This window comes from Lithobates pipiens, unplaced genomic scaffold (genome assembly GCF_037356315.1).
Source record: "Lithobates pipiens isolate NorthernLeopardFrog02 unplaced genomic scaffold, aLitPip1_a1.2 Scaffold_3, whole genome shotgun sequence".
Taxonomy (NCBI): Eukaryota; Metazoa; Chordata; class Amphibia; order Anura; family Ranidae; genus Lithobates; species Lithobates pipiens.
This window is the reverse complement of record NW_027507790.1, coordinates 239,951,945-239,968,529: the sequence shown is the minus strand read 5'-3', so window position 1 is coordinate 239,968,529 and position 16,585 is coordinate 239,951,945. Positions and strand designations below refer to the sequence as shown.

At 46.9% G+C, this 16,585-nt stretch overlaps 1 protein-coding gene across 2 annotated transcripts in view; it reads right to left on the bottom strand.

Moving 5' to 3' along the window:
* Positions 1 to 16,585, bottom strand: part of LOC143941042 (phospholipid-transporting ATPase IC-like) — a 170,382-nt gene that overhangs the window by 107,411 nt on the left and 46,386 nt on the right. For both annotated transcript variants that reach the window (XM_077462951.1, XM_077462952.1), the window contains one exon: positions 263 to 376. In XM_077462951.1, coding sequence (XP_077319077.1) covers positions 263 to 376 — 114 coding nt within the window. The remainder of the gene's footprint in view (positions 1 to 262; positions 377 to 16,585) is intronic.

Sequence of the window (16,585 nt, the reverse complement as noted above, 5' to 3'; positions counted from 1 at the left end):
TGTGTTATGTCCATCATAGGGCGGGAATGGGCATGACTGTAAGCGGAGCCGAGCTGAGTACACTCGGCTATGTATCTCGGTGGGGCCCGTGGGGCCCTCGGGCTTGAGCCCAGTCAAGCCCAATGGTAAGTCCTGCCCTGGACACATTGGGGGTTTGTAATCACAAAAAAAATGAGCAACTGCTGAAAATCTAAAAATTCCTAGTCCGTCCCTTTTGGCGAGTATTATTAGACAACTACAGTACAGAAAATGCTTTCATTACCTGTAGGACAAGCAGGAACAGGAAATAGACATTGGCGATCCTCTTGAATTGCTCATAAAGGTTTAGTGGTAGAAAGGTGACAACATTATATTTGGATGTCTTGATTTCATTGTTCTGTACACAGTGGAAGAAAAATTTGAGTTAGAAAACAAAGTGCTATGAATAACGTTTTATGATTAAGCCCAGGTTCACACTGAGCCATACGAGTTCAGCTGAACTCTCACGACTTCACTCCCACATGTCAGTCCCGATTTCGGCTGTGATTTCAGAGACATCTGTGCAGGTGTCAATGTAAATCCCAGCCCGAAATTGCAAAAGGTAGTACAGAAACCACTTTTTGAAATCGGTGCAGTGCGGCAGACGTGGTGTTGCACCGATTAGGATGGTGCCATTGATGGTAATTGTCACCGATTTGACATGCAATTTGACATATCAAATCACATTTCAAAATGCTCCAGTGTGAACCAGGGCTAAGGAGAGGTCACTAACATTTTTTTAAATATTAATCCATGGTTGGCATTAATCATGAAAATCTAAATAGTGTAGCACTGCACAGTAATAAAAATAACTAATAAAAATAAATAATTGAGACCAAATACTTTCTATAGCCAACATTTAGGAACACCTGGGCATATTAACACCTATATGATCTTACTGAATATCCACACCAGAAGCCATGGTCATTAACATGGAGTATTACCTTGTGTCTATAACAGCCTCTTCTGTTTAGGGAAGAATTTGGGGTGTTTTATGGAAATTTGTGTCCATTTAATCAAAAGAGCATTTGTGAGTCAGGTACTGATGTTGGATGACAAGGCCTAGCTCCCATTTGGCATTCCAGTTCACCCCAAACGTGTTGTTTAGGGTTGAGGTCAGGTCTTTCTGCAGGCCAATCAAGTTCTTCCACACCAAACTCATCAAACCATGCTTTTATGGAAATAAACATTCTGGTTGCACTTTGCTATTCCCAAGTATGTGGTTCCACAGGCACGCTGATGCACATTATGTGGTATTGTAAACACCTTTGTAGTTTCTGGAGGAGAACTTTCCAACTCATAGCAGAAATTTAAAAAATTCTAACACCGCCATCACCAGCCTTAGCACTATTAAACCTGGATATAGAAAAGTATCCACTTCTATTGTGCACTTCAATATGGTGATAGCCCACATACCACCAGACTGATAATTACCAAGTGGCCAGACAGATAATTACCAAGTGGCCAGACTGATAATTACCTATCAGAAACCATGAAACAGACTGAGACAGAAGTACAATTAAATCACACTTGTTTATTAATAAAAATAAAAAGGTAAATAGAAAAAGCATAGTCAAGCATAACCAGAGCCCTGTAGCCAGATCGGGTAGTCAGCCAATCCAAAGTTCATTAACCAGATCGGGTTATCAGCCAAGCCGGAAGTCAGGGATCCAAGGAGAGCAACCGCAAGCAGGATAAGAAGCCAGGTGGGATGTCAGCAAACCAGTCTTGAAACAAACAGCAGGAGATGGTTCCCTGTGATGTGACCAACGCAAAGGCAAATGAAAAAGTGAGCATGAAGGCTTTAAATAGGCAGGTTAGATGATCATCATCGGGAACAGCTGGTAACTGTGGAAAGAGAAGAGAGCTGGCAATTAGCCGACAGCTGAGCGGCCAGCCCAGAGGAGGAAGGGCTAAGCCAGCCCTGACATTACCAAGCACTGGAAAAGACCGTTGACACCCATTCCTTCAGAAACTAGATGGTGAAAAACAATGTTTTATATATGAAAAATTGCTAGCAATTAGATGGGATAAACTCTTTATTTTTGAAAAACACTGGGAAGCATGGACCAGATAGATGCATTGGCCTTAAGATCTACTCTGGGGGGGGCGTGTCCGGAAGCCGACCTTAATGGCAGCCTAGCTCTCTATCTCTCCTTCAGCCCATGCAAAACAGCACCTTTGGGGACGATCTCACCACATCATATGGGTAGATCCAGGGCCATGTGCTCGTCCGCAGCCCGGGGGACATATCTACCCTCGCCTGGACCCGCCACAGACATCCGATCCTTCTTTCCCCTGACGGATCCCCTGCTCAGCGGAGCTTCTAAGATGGTGCTGGATGCAGCTGCACCTTCATCCCAGTTTCGGCTCCTCGGCTGCCACAAACTCAGCGGCAGGGCTCGGGAGATCGCCGGATCAATCCGAGGGATCTCGCGGACTCCTCTCCCTCAGGCGCAGTGAGTCCAGTACACAGCCCTATGCCCCAGGCGGCCCCACAGCTAGGCCTGAAGCCTGTAATGCTGGCCCCCTCCTCTCTGCAACAGGAGACCGCACCACCCGGAGGGATGAGTCACACATGCATCCCTGTGCTCCCGGAGGCTCGACACCCAGATCTGTGGCCCACCATGCCGGGACTCCCCCTCCCACAGCTAATGGACTCATTGGATGGTGCAGTGGACCCCCACCCGGGCCCAACACACCACAAGGTCGCACACCTGGGCCTGAAGCCTGCCATGTCGAGCCCCCCCTGCAATATACGCAGTGCTCGGGTGTGTTCCCCCGCCTGCTGAGGACTGCTTCAGACCCCGGAAACCTAGCCATAGATCCAGGATCCCCATGCGGATCTCTCCGCACACTTCTCAGCCCTGCCAGCTCCTGGATGCTCGACAGGCTGGCCACTTCAAGAGCCTGGAGGTACTCAATGTGCCACCGACAGTATGGTCATTGACCCACCGCCCCTTAAGGCAAGGCCCAAAGACTCTCATTCCCACAGACTCTGGGTCCTCTTCAGGACCGGGATAACCCACCCACCTCCTATGCACAGAAAGTGCGCCCTGCCACTCAACTCCCACATGGAGTGGGGCCGAGGGGAACCTAACCACTGCCACCTCAGGCAACCTCCTGGGAGGGGGCATGGGACTCGCCAACCAGGCCCTCTCATTCACCCCACAGAGCAGATGTCCTGCATCCTCAACCGCTACTGCCGCGCATGTACCTACCACAGCAGGAACAAATGGCGGCCCAGGTCTATCCCCTACACCCACAATGGCAGTCATATCTACAAACAATCCCCACCAAAGAGGACTTTAAGCAACTGGTCGAAGACGTGATTCCATTCCAAAATACAAATACTACAGAAGGGCCTCAAACACCTAGCAGACAGGGTGGAAATGGCAGAGGAAGAAATTCAGGAAACTAAGCTTGCAGTGCATAGGGTCCAAGCCCAAGGGGCTGACCACCGTACCTTGTTACGGAACATGCAACCACACCTAGACAATAGGGGGCGCAGGAACAACATCAGAGTAAGAGGTATCCTGGAAGCTGAAGGCCCCGAGGACATACACACCATCTTACAGGACGTGTTTAGCAACCTTTTAGGGAAACCCGCCATTAGGCACATTGCAATGGATAGGGCACACGAGCTATTCGCCGAACCCTAGAGACATTATCTGCAGGACTACCGTAACTCTTTTCCCCTGAAAGAGGAGATAATGCGGCAAGTCCGTCTGGCCCGCAAAGTGACTTTTAAAAGTCACTTTGCGGGCCAGACGGACTTGCCGCATTATCTCCTCTTTCAGGGGAAAAGAGTTAGTCTTCTTCAGTGAAACTTTTCCCTGATCTTTAATGGATCACCATGCAAAAGGGCAGACTCCTCCAACCCCTGCTACACACTCTGCAAGACGAAAATATTCCATATCGTTGGGGGTTTCCCTTTAGCTTTTTGCAAAGATGTGGGAGTTCATACTCCCCTGCCAGAATGGGATCTCGTGGCTACACCACCCCCCACCTACTGTTTGGCAGAAAGTCCCCTTGCGACAAAGACCAAGGAATAGAGAGGCGTCCCAGAAAAGCGCCAAACACAGGAATGGCTGAGCCATCCTAAAACCCTCCCTTCTCCGATTAAAGAAGAAGTGTTTCGATTTTTGATGACTCGCGGACTAGTCCCTGGACATTCCCTAGCTACTAGTCCCCCCCCCCCCCCCCCGGTGAACCAGTTTTTAATCCCCAGTTTTTTCAATATGGGCTGCTCTGCCTGCTCGCCCCCCGGTTGTATTATTACTGTTTATAGAGTTTTATACTTACAGTACCATATGACTGGGACTGGACTCCATTGCAGCCACCTGCCCCGGCTTTCGGCTTTTGGGCCTCGGATTGGGTGGCTCCCTGAGAATCCGTTTAGACCTGGGTATTTTACCCCCACGAGGTCGACTAATGCTATATGTTTACGATATCTCACAATTTACTGAGTACTAATTGTTTCCTTATTCTTCTTTCCAACTTTTCTCTCTCTTTGTCACCAGGGTGGAGTGCACAGCGATATTGGAAGATTCCGTCTGATCAGCCTCCCAGAGATCACCCACGCCTGGCTCCTGGCAGTCGTCACCGGCTCTCGACATCAGGTGAGACCCCCCTTTCCCGACCTGACACCATGGCTAAGATTGTATCCCTGAACTTTCATGGTTTAAACTCCAATAAGAAAAGACACCTGGCGCTAAGGGAATTCAGACAATCGGGAGCAGATATAATTTTCGTCCAAGAGACGCACTTTGATAAAGGGGGGTCCTTCGCATTCGCCTCCAGACACTTTTCCCAAGCTTACCACTCCTCAGGTCCCCATAAACGAGCTGGAGTAGCTATCTTTATTAAGCACGGCGCCCCCTTCATCTACCTAGACCATTATAGTGACCCCCATGGTAGCTTCCTTATCCTCCAGGGAACGTGGCAAACCCAAAAAATTACCCTCTGCACATTATACATGCCAAACGCCCAACAACATAGCTTCCTTTCTAAAGTACTGGCCCGCCTTTTTAAATCTGAACACAGCTATCTGGTGGTGGGCGGTGATTTCAATCTGGCCCATTCGGCAACCTCGGACCGCCTCGTGGCGACCTCCCGGGCATCCTCGGCTAGGACCCTTAGGGACTCGAAAGATCTTCCACCAACTCACTAGATGATATGCTCTCTTTTATGCCTGGCAGGCTCTCCACCCAGGGGACCGGCAGTACACGTTCTACTCAACCTCCCACCAGATGCACTCTCGTATCGATTATCTCTTTGTTAATAACCCCACGCTCAAAATAACAGATACCGCACAGATCCTTCCAATCTCCTGGTCGGACCATGCCCCAATCTCAATCGCCTTGGACTTGAGCTCCCCTATGATTAGACTCTGCAATTGGAGACTACACACCTTTCTCCTACAGCACCTCCCCTCAAAGTCAGAACTAGTCTCCACTCTAAAACACTACTTTGCAGAAAACAACACGCCTGACATTTCACTCCCCAAACTTTGGTTATCCATGGTAGATGTATAGCACTATCTTCGGCTATGAAGAGGGATGCCATTGCTACAAAACTCAGTACTGAAAAAGAGCTTAGGGCGCTAGAACTTCAACTACAAATGTCCCCAACCCTGAAGCTCCTAAAAAAAAATCACATACTTACGTATGACACTAAACGATCTGGCACTGGGCCAGGTAGAGAAGGCACTCCTTAGGCCGCGTACACACGGGCGGATTGTCTGCCCAACTAAGTTCGTCAGACAATCCGACAGACAGTCCGTCCAACTTTTGAATGAACGGACTTGACCACACACGATGAACAGACAGTCCGCTGAAAGCTTGCGCGATGACGTGTACAGCACGTACGACGGGACTAGAAATACGACGTCCAATACACTGCAATGCAACCTTCGGCGTGTAAATCCTTTCTGAGCATGCGCCATACTTAGTCCGTCCAACTTGCCTACACACGAGCGGACTGTCCGCTGAAACCAAGTTTGGACGGACAAAATTACGGAAATTCCGAAAGACTTAGTCCGCCAGACTGTCCGCTGAAAAAGTCCGCTTAAGCCCACACACGAGCGGATTGTCCGCTGAAACACGTTTCAGCGGACTAAGTTGGACAGACAGTCCGCGGCCTTAGAATAAAACAGGCATACTACGACAAAGGTAACAAGGCCTATTCCTTCTTAGCGAGAAAACTGCGAGACAGCGCACATCTGTTTACTCCCCATCAAATTAAAGACAAATCCAACAACATTCTATCCCACCCTAAAGATATTGTTATCACATTTGCAGAATTCTATACAGAACTCTACAACAATCCAGACATCCCTAGTGACCCCTTATCACCAGATATCTGCCAACGTATGCAACAATATCTCGTGAAGAGTGGTATCCCTCAGATCCAGGAAACAGATCTGGGATCCTTAAATACCCCGATTACAGAAGAAGAAATTGAACTAACCATTAAATCTTTACCAGCCCATGAGTCCCCAGGCCCAGATGGTCTGCCCTATGAATATTATAAATCCTTCCTCCCTCTCCTACTCCCTTATATGTGCAAACTCTTTAATGCATTCCTACAAGACTCCCCCATCCCGCTGGACATGCAGCGCTCCTTTATCAGTTTAATCCCCAAACCTGACAAGGATCCCATCCTTTGTGCCAATTATAGACCCATTGCGCTATTAAACTCAGACCTAAAAATGTTCACAAAACTGCTGTCTGCACGTTTGAATATGGTCCTCCCCTTTCTCATCCACAAAGATCAGGTGGGCTTTGTTCCCCTCCGACAGGCGGGGGATAACACCAGGAAGGTGATTGACCTAGTTGTGGCGAACAGGGAAGGCTGTTTGCCACCCTATGGCACATTGGGTTTGGCGGACCTTTCATGCAGTCAATACGCCACCTTTACTCCAACCCCACCTCCCAAGTCAGGACCCCATTTGCAATCTCTCCTCCACTTTCTGTCTCTAATGGTACATGACAGGGTTGCCCATTATCACCCTTGCTATTTCCCCTTTGGGTAGAACCCTTAGCAGCATCCATCTGGCAAAATCCAGATATAAGAGGAATAGCTGTCAGGGGCAAGGAATTTAAGATTTCGCTATTTGCAGACAACATAATCCAGTCAGAGGCCCTCCCAATTAACATCCCAATTTTAGAAGTCGCACATCTGCAATCCAACTTCTCTTACCACTGGAAATCCACCTCCCTGAAGTACATAGGGGTACAAATCACCCCAAGCTATACCTCCCTCTATCAGGCAACCCCCCCCCCCCTCTTTAGCTCGATAAGGACCCTGCTCCTACAATGGCAAAAACACTGTATCTCCTTCCTAGGCAGGATAGCTTCGGTGAAGATGACAATCCTTCCAAAACTTCTCTACCTCTTTCAAACATTACCCATTCCCGTACCTTATAATCAGCTGAGAAGATTACAAGTGGATTTACTTAAATTCACATGGAACCACAAGCGTCATAGAATACCCCAATCAGTATTGACGGCATCACGTCTAGATGGGGGCCTTGCATTCCCTAACCTTATTAACTACTACCAAGCAACCCAACTACGTGCAATCGCTTCATGGTTCACCCAACGATCCTACAATAGGTGGTCAGAAATTGAAAAAATATGGCTTGCCCTAATCCACCCCAATAGTCTGCTCTGGAGTGTGGGTGTGGAGGTCCCCCCTGAACGCTTACTGGGTTCTATGTCTCTGCTGCGTCGCCTTTGGCGCAGGATCTCCAAGACACATAAGCTGGCATCTGAAAGATCACTCCTAACATCATTTGTTTGTAATTCCAAGGTGCCAGACAGTCTAACTCACCAAATGTCTTACCCATGGGCATCACAAAATCTTTTTCATTTTGGGACCCTAATAGACCCCAGGTCACGTAGGTTATTGCCTTTTGCTGACCTCCAAGCCAAATTTGATCTACCACGCCAGACGTTTTATAGTTACTTACAAATACGCCACTTTGTCCTGACCATTTCACCCGATCTACTATTTTCTCCTCCATCTCCCTTTGAAAATCAAATCCTAGCGGGCATGGCCCAGAAGGGTTTAACATCAGACATCTACAAAATAATAAATGCCTTTTTAATGGAAACTAAAGGCAAGCATGCATATATGCTCAAATGGGAAAAAGCCCTCAATGAGGAAATTCCCATGGAACAGTGGCAGGTGATATGGTCATAAGCAGCCAAAAGCTCCCTATGCACCTTATACAAAGAAAATGCATACGAAATACTTTTTTTTGGTACAAGGAGGTCCAACAGCTGCTAGCCCGCCTCTTGGATACCCCAAATCTCTTTTGCTAGGCATACCTCACCCACGATTATCCGCAGCCCAAAAAAAAAACACTTTCGTCATATCTTAACAACATCAGCACGCTGTCTTATTGCCCTAAATTGGAAAAAGAAACACTCCCCCCCCCCCCCCCACCCCTGGCGCTCTACATGCTAGAATCAAAGATGTGGAGCTGATGGAGAAGATGACTGCCAGGATGCAGGGCAGGCTGGAAGCCCATCACAAAGTATGGAGTCCTTGGAATCTCCAGGAGGACTGAATCTGATTGGATATGCTGGGCCACCTGGGTGATCTCTCTATTATTTTCTCTCTTTTTCTTTTCTCTTTTCACTCCCCCTCCCTCTATTTACTCGAGAGCAATCTTATGACTCTTGTTCATTTGCAAATACAGATACATGTGATTATATGCTCTCTGGATGCAGGTCCCATGATTCTACATTAGCCACAAATGGTTTAGCTAATAGTGACCTGTGAAAAGAAACCCAGAAACTGCTGATAAGAATTTGTATTTATTTTTTCAGCTGACTCAGACTTGTTTTTTTTCTTTTCTATTTTTTGTGTGTGTTTCTCTCCCTTTTTATTACTTTCTACATGAGAAAATATATACTGTACACTGCCGATCCTTTCCTGTTTCAAGTGTATTGCAAATATATTGAATAAAACGTTAATTGAAAAAAAAAGATTACTTTCTACAAGGAATTTAATTGCACTGCTCAATAACATTTAACACTGTAAGCCCTTGTACACACGGTTTTCAGAGATTCAGACGGAATGTGTCAGATCGGACCATATTGTCGGATAATCCGACTGTGTGTGGTCTCCATCGGACTGTTTCCGTCTGAGTATCCGATGGACCAAGTTTTCCAACTTGTCTATAAAATTTTCCGACAACATGCTCCGATCGGACATACTCTGATCATGTGTAGCCTACTCCGACGGACAAAGTGCCACGCATGCTCAGATCAAATTCCTAGACCAAAGCTATTGGCTACTAGCCTGAACGTAGTCCCATCGTAATGAAATAACGTCATCACGTTATGTACAATCGGATTTTCCGATAACTTTGTCCGACCGTGTGTATGCAACAGTTTCGGACAAAATCCGTCGGACAAAATCCAACGGATTTGGTTGTCAGAATGTCCGACCGTGTGTACAAGAGCTTATACTTTTCATCATGCAAACCTTGGGAATACTTTAATACATTTCCTTCTTTGTTTTGTTGTTTTTCTATTCATTTTATTTGATTGACATGTAAGCCCTTGTACACACGGCTGGACATTCTGCCAACAAAATCTTTTTATCCGAAACTGGTGTTGCATACACACGGTGTAAAACTTTGTCGGTCGGATATTCTGACGGAAACAGTCAGATGGAGCCCACACACGGTTGGATTATCCAAAAACATGGTCCGATTGGACATTTTCCGTCGGAATGTCCGACCGTGTGTACAAGGGCTAAGACTTCTTCTATACTTCGCCTGCATGGCAGTCTTTGTATTGTTCTTGTACGGTTGTATCCCTTTATACTACAAAATGTATAAAAATAGAATGAGAATAAATAAATAGCCGTTTGTCAGTTTGAGAATGATTTAGCCCCCATTCACATTGGAGCAACTTGTCAAGCGATTTGACAGGTCAAATTGCATGACAAGTTGCATCCTTTTGCCAACTTTCTGGTGCCACATCGATTTGAAAAAGTAGTACATGCACTACTTTTGCCGATTTCAGGTGCAACTTGAATAGAAATCTGTGCATGAAGCTGCACAAAGTCACATCTGAGGTCGGACATTCTGCTTTGAAATTGTGCAATTTAAGATCAAGTTGCACAATTTCAAAGCCGCATTCAATGTAAATGGAGGCTAAATCAGATAATGTCGGGACTAAATTGAGCTTTAATCGCATCCCAATTTATCGGGTTGAGATCTGGACTTGATGGACCTTGCTTTGTGCACTGGTGTGCAGCCATGTTGGAACAGGAAGGGCCACCCCCAAACTGTTCCAGGAAAGTTGTCAGAATGAAATTGTCCAAAATTTCTTGGTATACTTGCGCCTTAAGAGTTCCCTTCACTGGAACTAAGGGGCCAAGCCCAACCCCTGAAAAACAGCCCCACACCATAATCCTCCCTCCACCAAACGTTTTGGACCAGTGCACAAAGCAAGGTCCATAAAGACATGGATGAGTGAGTTTGGGGTGGAGGAACTTCTCGTCCAACATCGGTGCCTGGCCTCACAAATGAGCTTCTGGAAGAATGGTCAAACATTCCCATAGACACACTCCTAAACCTGACTTACTCCCAGAGAATGAGGTCCATGCAGGATGCTTATTTCTGAGGAGTAACCCGAAAGAGGAGGGATGTATTCAGCACTATATTGGGGGGGGGGGGGAACAATAGCTGGGATGGGTGTTGGTAATGGAGTGGACATCAGCCTCCTGAGGAACAAACTCACAGCCATAGCTTCAGAGAAGGAGCGTGACTTTGTTACCATGGGAGATTGGTGGCATCCTTGATAACATTCAATGAAGTCACAGAAACACTCAGGTTAGAATGGCTTCGGATTTTGTCAACCATGTTGAGAGGTTGGTAGAGAGGACAGAAACCTGTCATTGGCTCTGGCGCGCACTCTGTGGCAGGTGGAAATATCAGCCAACATCAAGCTGATTGTACCGTCTCTGTATGAAGGGGCAGTGGCCTGATGAGTTAGCATCACCGCTCAGTAAGATTTTGCCAAAACACGTTGCTTACACTAATCCAAAGTAGTGGTCGAATGCCTGTATGGGCTGTACTAAGTTGGATTGTGAAAGGTGTTATGCTGTATGTTCCCATATACAGAAGTGCAGACTCGGTCTGTATATTTGGTGGCATCAATGGGCTTACTGACTGGAGATTTTATCTTGTTGCATTTGAGGCTATATCACACATGTGATCAGAGAAGATAAACGCTGGAGGCAGGTTGATATTTCCCTTTGTCGGAAGCGTGACCATGATGTCCTTTGTATGCCAGATCAATACGTGGGGATGAACGAGTAATGTTGGGAAGTTATTTCTCTCTGTGTTCTGGATGGAGAGATCATTGCTGGGAAGAAGGCACCCGGGTATTATTTAGGACATAGGCGAGTTTGTTTCTTTGTCCTAAAGAATACCGGTGTAGTGTTAGTCATGGAACTAGAGGGTTCCTTGAACCTAACCGTAGGTAGAGGTGCATGGTATACAATGGGCATGATCTCTGAAATACAGGCACAGGGGTGGAATTGTGTGGGTTGGGTAATTGTTGTAAACTTATAAGTGTAGTTAAGCGATATTTATCTAGAAGGGTCTCCCATTTGTCTATGCAAGTTGAGGGACGATTTGACGGTAAGGTCTCTGTGTACAAGTTAGAGACTTTGCGGTCAAGTCAGAGCCCTGCAATACCGTTGTGAGCAAGCCTGCCGAATCCCAACCCGTATTTACAGTAAAGGGCTATAGGAGGTTGGGAGCGGGGTGCGTAATACATATGTATATATTATGGTAATAAGTTGATTTATTTTTGTGGTAGAGTGTGACCTATGGATATTGTAGGCTAGTAATATGGGCAAGAAAGGCCCTCCTCAAGACTCGGTATTTGAAAGCTGGTTGATATGTTACTCTGAATGTGTGCTGGTGAGTGAATGGACACCCCCTGCCCGTATTGCCATCCTGAAGATACCGAAGATCCAGAATGGTGGCATGGAAGCTGTCGCTGAAGAATGATGGTGGTGTATCACTCAGTGGCAAAGCGGCACGTGTTGGGAAGCACCACACGGTAACACAATTATGGACTGCTCCATAGAACCTGTTTCTGCACATGTTGAAAAACACAATACGGTAAGACCATTATGGACTGTTCCACGGGAGCTGTTTCTGAAGCACATGTTGAAAGCCACAACACATTACACAGCTAAGGACTGTTCCATAGGTACTGGTTCAGAAACACATGTTGGGGAGCCACACACGTTAGGACAGTTATGGACTGTTTAATAGGAACCGTGTCTGAAGAGGGGTGGTATGCGCCTTTCAGGCGCAAAGCGGCATATGTTGGATTGAATTCATATAATACTTATGTTATCTGTTCATTGTTGAGGTAGCCACTTAGCCTCAAATGAATGAAGCACATGAAAGCTTTGTAATCAGAAGAACAATAGCTGGACTCGGACCCCCCCTGCTGTGATGTGTGTGTGGTTGCAGGCTTCAAAGGGAGTAAAATCAAGCTGGGTGGCTCATCATTGAAAACACTGATCAATAGTGGACAATGCAGCATGCTTCCTGAAGAATGGACATACATGTGAAGGAATGTCTCTTGGCGAAATCTATTGGATGGAAGGCAAATGGGGGTGGCTACGAGTGGGTGTGTATGTTTGTATGAAAAGGCTCACACACAGACAATGTTTTTCTGTTTGCTGTGAGACCCTGCCATGTGGTGACTCGGCCTACTCTGGGAGATGGCTCCGGCCTAAACCTCATGGTGAAGGCCCTGTCCTGGTCTGAGCCTAGCTGATGCAGCAAAGCCTCGCAGAGGACCGTGTGATAAGTATCTTTCATATTATTGTATTGTATGTTCTGAATGTAAGCTGCGTGATATTGTAATGTCCTTTTATTACTTTATGTTAGCTTTCATAATTTAATGGGAAATAAATAAGATAGTGTTTTACTAGCAGCAATGTGTGTGTTTTCATAAGTAACTTTATATCAGTGTGCTTAGTAGGGTTTTATAAATTAGATAATTATGGGAAGAGACAAGGTAGTAATAGTTTGTAGAGCACAAAATGTCTTTCAGACAGCCTTCCCAGAAGAGTTGAAGCTGTTATAGCTGCAAAGGGTGTGGCTGCACTACTGCTGATCTCCTGAGCTCCAGTGAGGCCTACTGATCCAGGGAGCTTGAATACTCCCTATACCCAGAGTGGATGCAGGAACCTGGGGTGGACCCAGGGGAGGATCCCCCAGATGGCCAGAGTACCGGTCCTCCCATACCAGTGTTTGAGGACCTGGGAAATGGCCCAGCTAAAGGTGAAAGTCTGTCGGCCTACAGAAAGAAGGTCTGTGCTAGGATTGCGAGAATCGCCAAGGAGGAAGAGGTTTTGGCGAAGTTAAAGTTGGACTTCAAGCATAAAAAAATTGCAAATGACCGGCTTCACAGCTCTAAGAGAAGACAGATGCGGCTTGAGTTGATGGCTTTGGAGGCCAAAATAGAAAAACAGAGTCGGCTGGTGGCCACATTAAAAGAAACCAGCGGTGCTTTCAAGGAGAAGTATGGCAATGATGATCGCTTCCGTACAATGCGCAGAGGGGCCATAGAGGCTAGTGGAGGGCAGGCATCACCAGAGTGTGAAGAACCAAGGTCAGTGCAAACCAAAAACATTTCTGTGGGCTTGGACGGTGTTTCTGGCCAGCATGCTGGAAAATCTTTGCTTCCTGTGCCAAATATCAATATGCCGGCAGAAAATGGGGAAAGCTCTGGTGCACAAGCTGCAGGTGATCAGCAGTCAAATGTTTTGACTGGTAATCTGTCATCAGGCCAAGGAAGTTCTGTGCCCTTCTCACCGCAGCAGGAGGCTATGGAGCAAGATGATCCATCTGAGCCTGTGAAGGGAACAGGTATGTTAAAGATAATTTCAGAAATGGAATCGCCTTTGCATGGTTGCAAGTGTGCCATGTCTGAATCATCTGAGGATGAAGAAGAGGATAATGATGTCCCCCCAAAACCTTTGAAACATCAGATGACAGAAAAATCTGGTTTTGTTCATGACTTGCCTGTACAACATAATGGAGGTGTAGTTCCTATGGATGGTGCAGTAGAGGGCAGCGGAGAGCAAGCGCATCTCCTGGCTGAGACTTCCACCTGTGTACAGCCAGTCAGTGAAGGGTGTGCAGACTCTGCTGTGAAGAGTCCGGATAAGGACATCTCCACTGTTGGTAACCCTTTAGTTATTGGTAATGAAGTAAGAATTACCAAGGGTAATGTGAACATTTCTTTGTCAGAAGTCTCTACTCCATCTGTTCCTGACAATAACGTTGTTACTGCTTTATCTAAAATGGGGTCTGTAACTAAAAGTGATGTAGGGGATGTTGCAAGGAGTGCGATTATTTCCTATGCTGCAGCGCTGGCTGCACCTGTCCCAAGGGTAAGTAGGGCCAGTTATTCTGCAGTTGCTAGGGGTGATGTGAGTGAAGGTCCAGCTAATCTAACACCATCTGGTAGCTCCTTTAAACGCCACAATGTGGTCCAATTGAGGTGGACTGGAGAAGGCCCCCCCCCAAATAGGAGAGATGTGGTGGACCGTATTCTGGGGATGGGGTTCAAAGCGGAGGAGATTTTTGCACTTATCAGCCCGGTTGGGTCATATGAGTATGATCTCTCCTTTGTCAAGGCGGAAGGGTTAGATATCTTTTGGGAGAGGTATGAGCAGAGGTGGAAGGAGTCCCCAAGATGGGCAGGTTTGTCACCCAAAGTAATTTCTCGCCAGCCATTATATAAGAACGTCACCATTCTAGTACGTAATGAGTCTATTCCTGCTGCGGATCTGGTGGTGTGGTTGGGGAGATATGCGGATGTCCAAGCCCCCTTGAGGAAAGTTGTAGATGATAGGGGGATATGGACAGGAGGATGGACAATGTTGGTAAAACTGCATGTCACGGGTAATGTTGTTAAGCACATCCCTTCGTCTGCCTTTATAGGTCGTGACAGGATTATTACCTTTTATGCAGGCCAACCAAAGCTGTGCCATCGCTGTGGGGAAAAGGGGCATTTTTCCAGTTCATGTTCTGTGCAGAAATGTTCCCTCTGTCAGGGCTTAGGGCATGTTGCAAAGGACTGCAATAGTATACGTTGTAATCTTTGTAACAAGTTAGGTCACCCCTATAGCCTTTGCCCTGAAGCCCTCCATAATCAGCCGGAGGTTGTGGAAGAACTGCTGAGGATGGAGGAGGAGGAACGTGGGGAGCAGCAAGGGGTTGGTGGAACTGTTTCAGCTAGTCCTGAGGGCCCCCCCCAGGAGTCAGTTTCCCAACCTGAAGGTGTGACCCCTCTTGTGTCTGTTCCCCAGTCTGTGATCCCTACTGTATCGGTGTCTACATCTGTTGTGTGTTCTTCCCCAGTGTTTCAGGTGCCCAGTGTTCCAAATGTAACTAAGTCATCCAGATTGGCTGAGGCTGCCAAAGGGGCAGATTCATGCAGATCTGAGGTGGCAGCTTCATCTGGGCCTTCCCTAAGGCAGCGTAAGACCTCTAGTGGGGGTTCTAAGATGAAGAAGGGGGAAGTTGTCACTGCTAATGATTTAGATGAGGTCTTTCAGGGTAATGTTTCAGGGGAGGAGGGAGAGTGGACCAAGGTGGGGAGAAGGAGGAATAAGGTAGTCCTGACCTCTGCCTCCTCGGTTTCCTCTTTAGAGGTAGATGACCTACCTCTGGGAAACAAGTTTGGGTCCTTATCTGAGGGGGAGGAGGAGTCTTCCGTGTCTCAGATGGAGGAGGATGAGGTAGAGTGTTCCTTAAAGAGATTAAGGTCTCCAGTAAGGGGGGAGGGAGCTCAGGCTAAGAAACGCCTACCTCAATCATCCTGATGGCAGTTCCCACTCCGATAAAGGTGGCAACGATTAATGTTGCCAGCATAAAATCTGTAAGGGCTCGTGATATGGCCTTATTTTTGCTCAGCGAGATGGATGCTGATATTTTATTTTTGCAAGAGACCCGGCTAAACAGCCTTGCCGATGTCCAACTGGCAAAGAGGGAGTGGAGGCGGGGGCCCTCCTTCTGGTCTCTTGCGGCTGAGCCTTACAGCGGAGTTGCAGTACTTTTTACTGGCATGGTAACGTGTCGGCGGGTTATCGAGGTAGAGATTGGAAGGTGTATGGTCCTGGACGTCTCTGTGAAGGGGCATGATCTGCGTTTAATAAATATTTATGGACCACAAACTAGATGGGAGAGGAAATGCCTCTTTACAAAGATTAAGCCTTTCCTTTTTACATCTCGGCAAATTGTCTTTGGAGGTGACTTTAACACCGTTACTAGGCCCAAAGACAGGAAAGGCCCCACTGACAGTCTGAGATATGATAGCGTCTTTCTCAATACGATAGCCAGGGAAGCAGGTCTGGAAGATGCGCATATTAAGCGTTGCCCAGACAGCAGGGGGTACACGTTTAAGCGAGGCAGTTGTGAGAGCAGGATAGATAGGTTTTTTTAAGGGGGACTCTGCCTTTTCGGCTCCTGAGTGTCGTATGGTGGAGTTCTCTGATCACC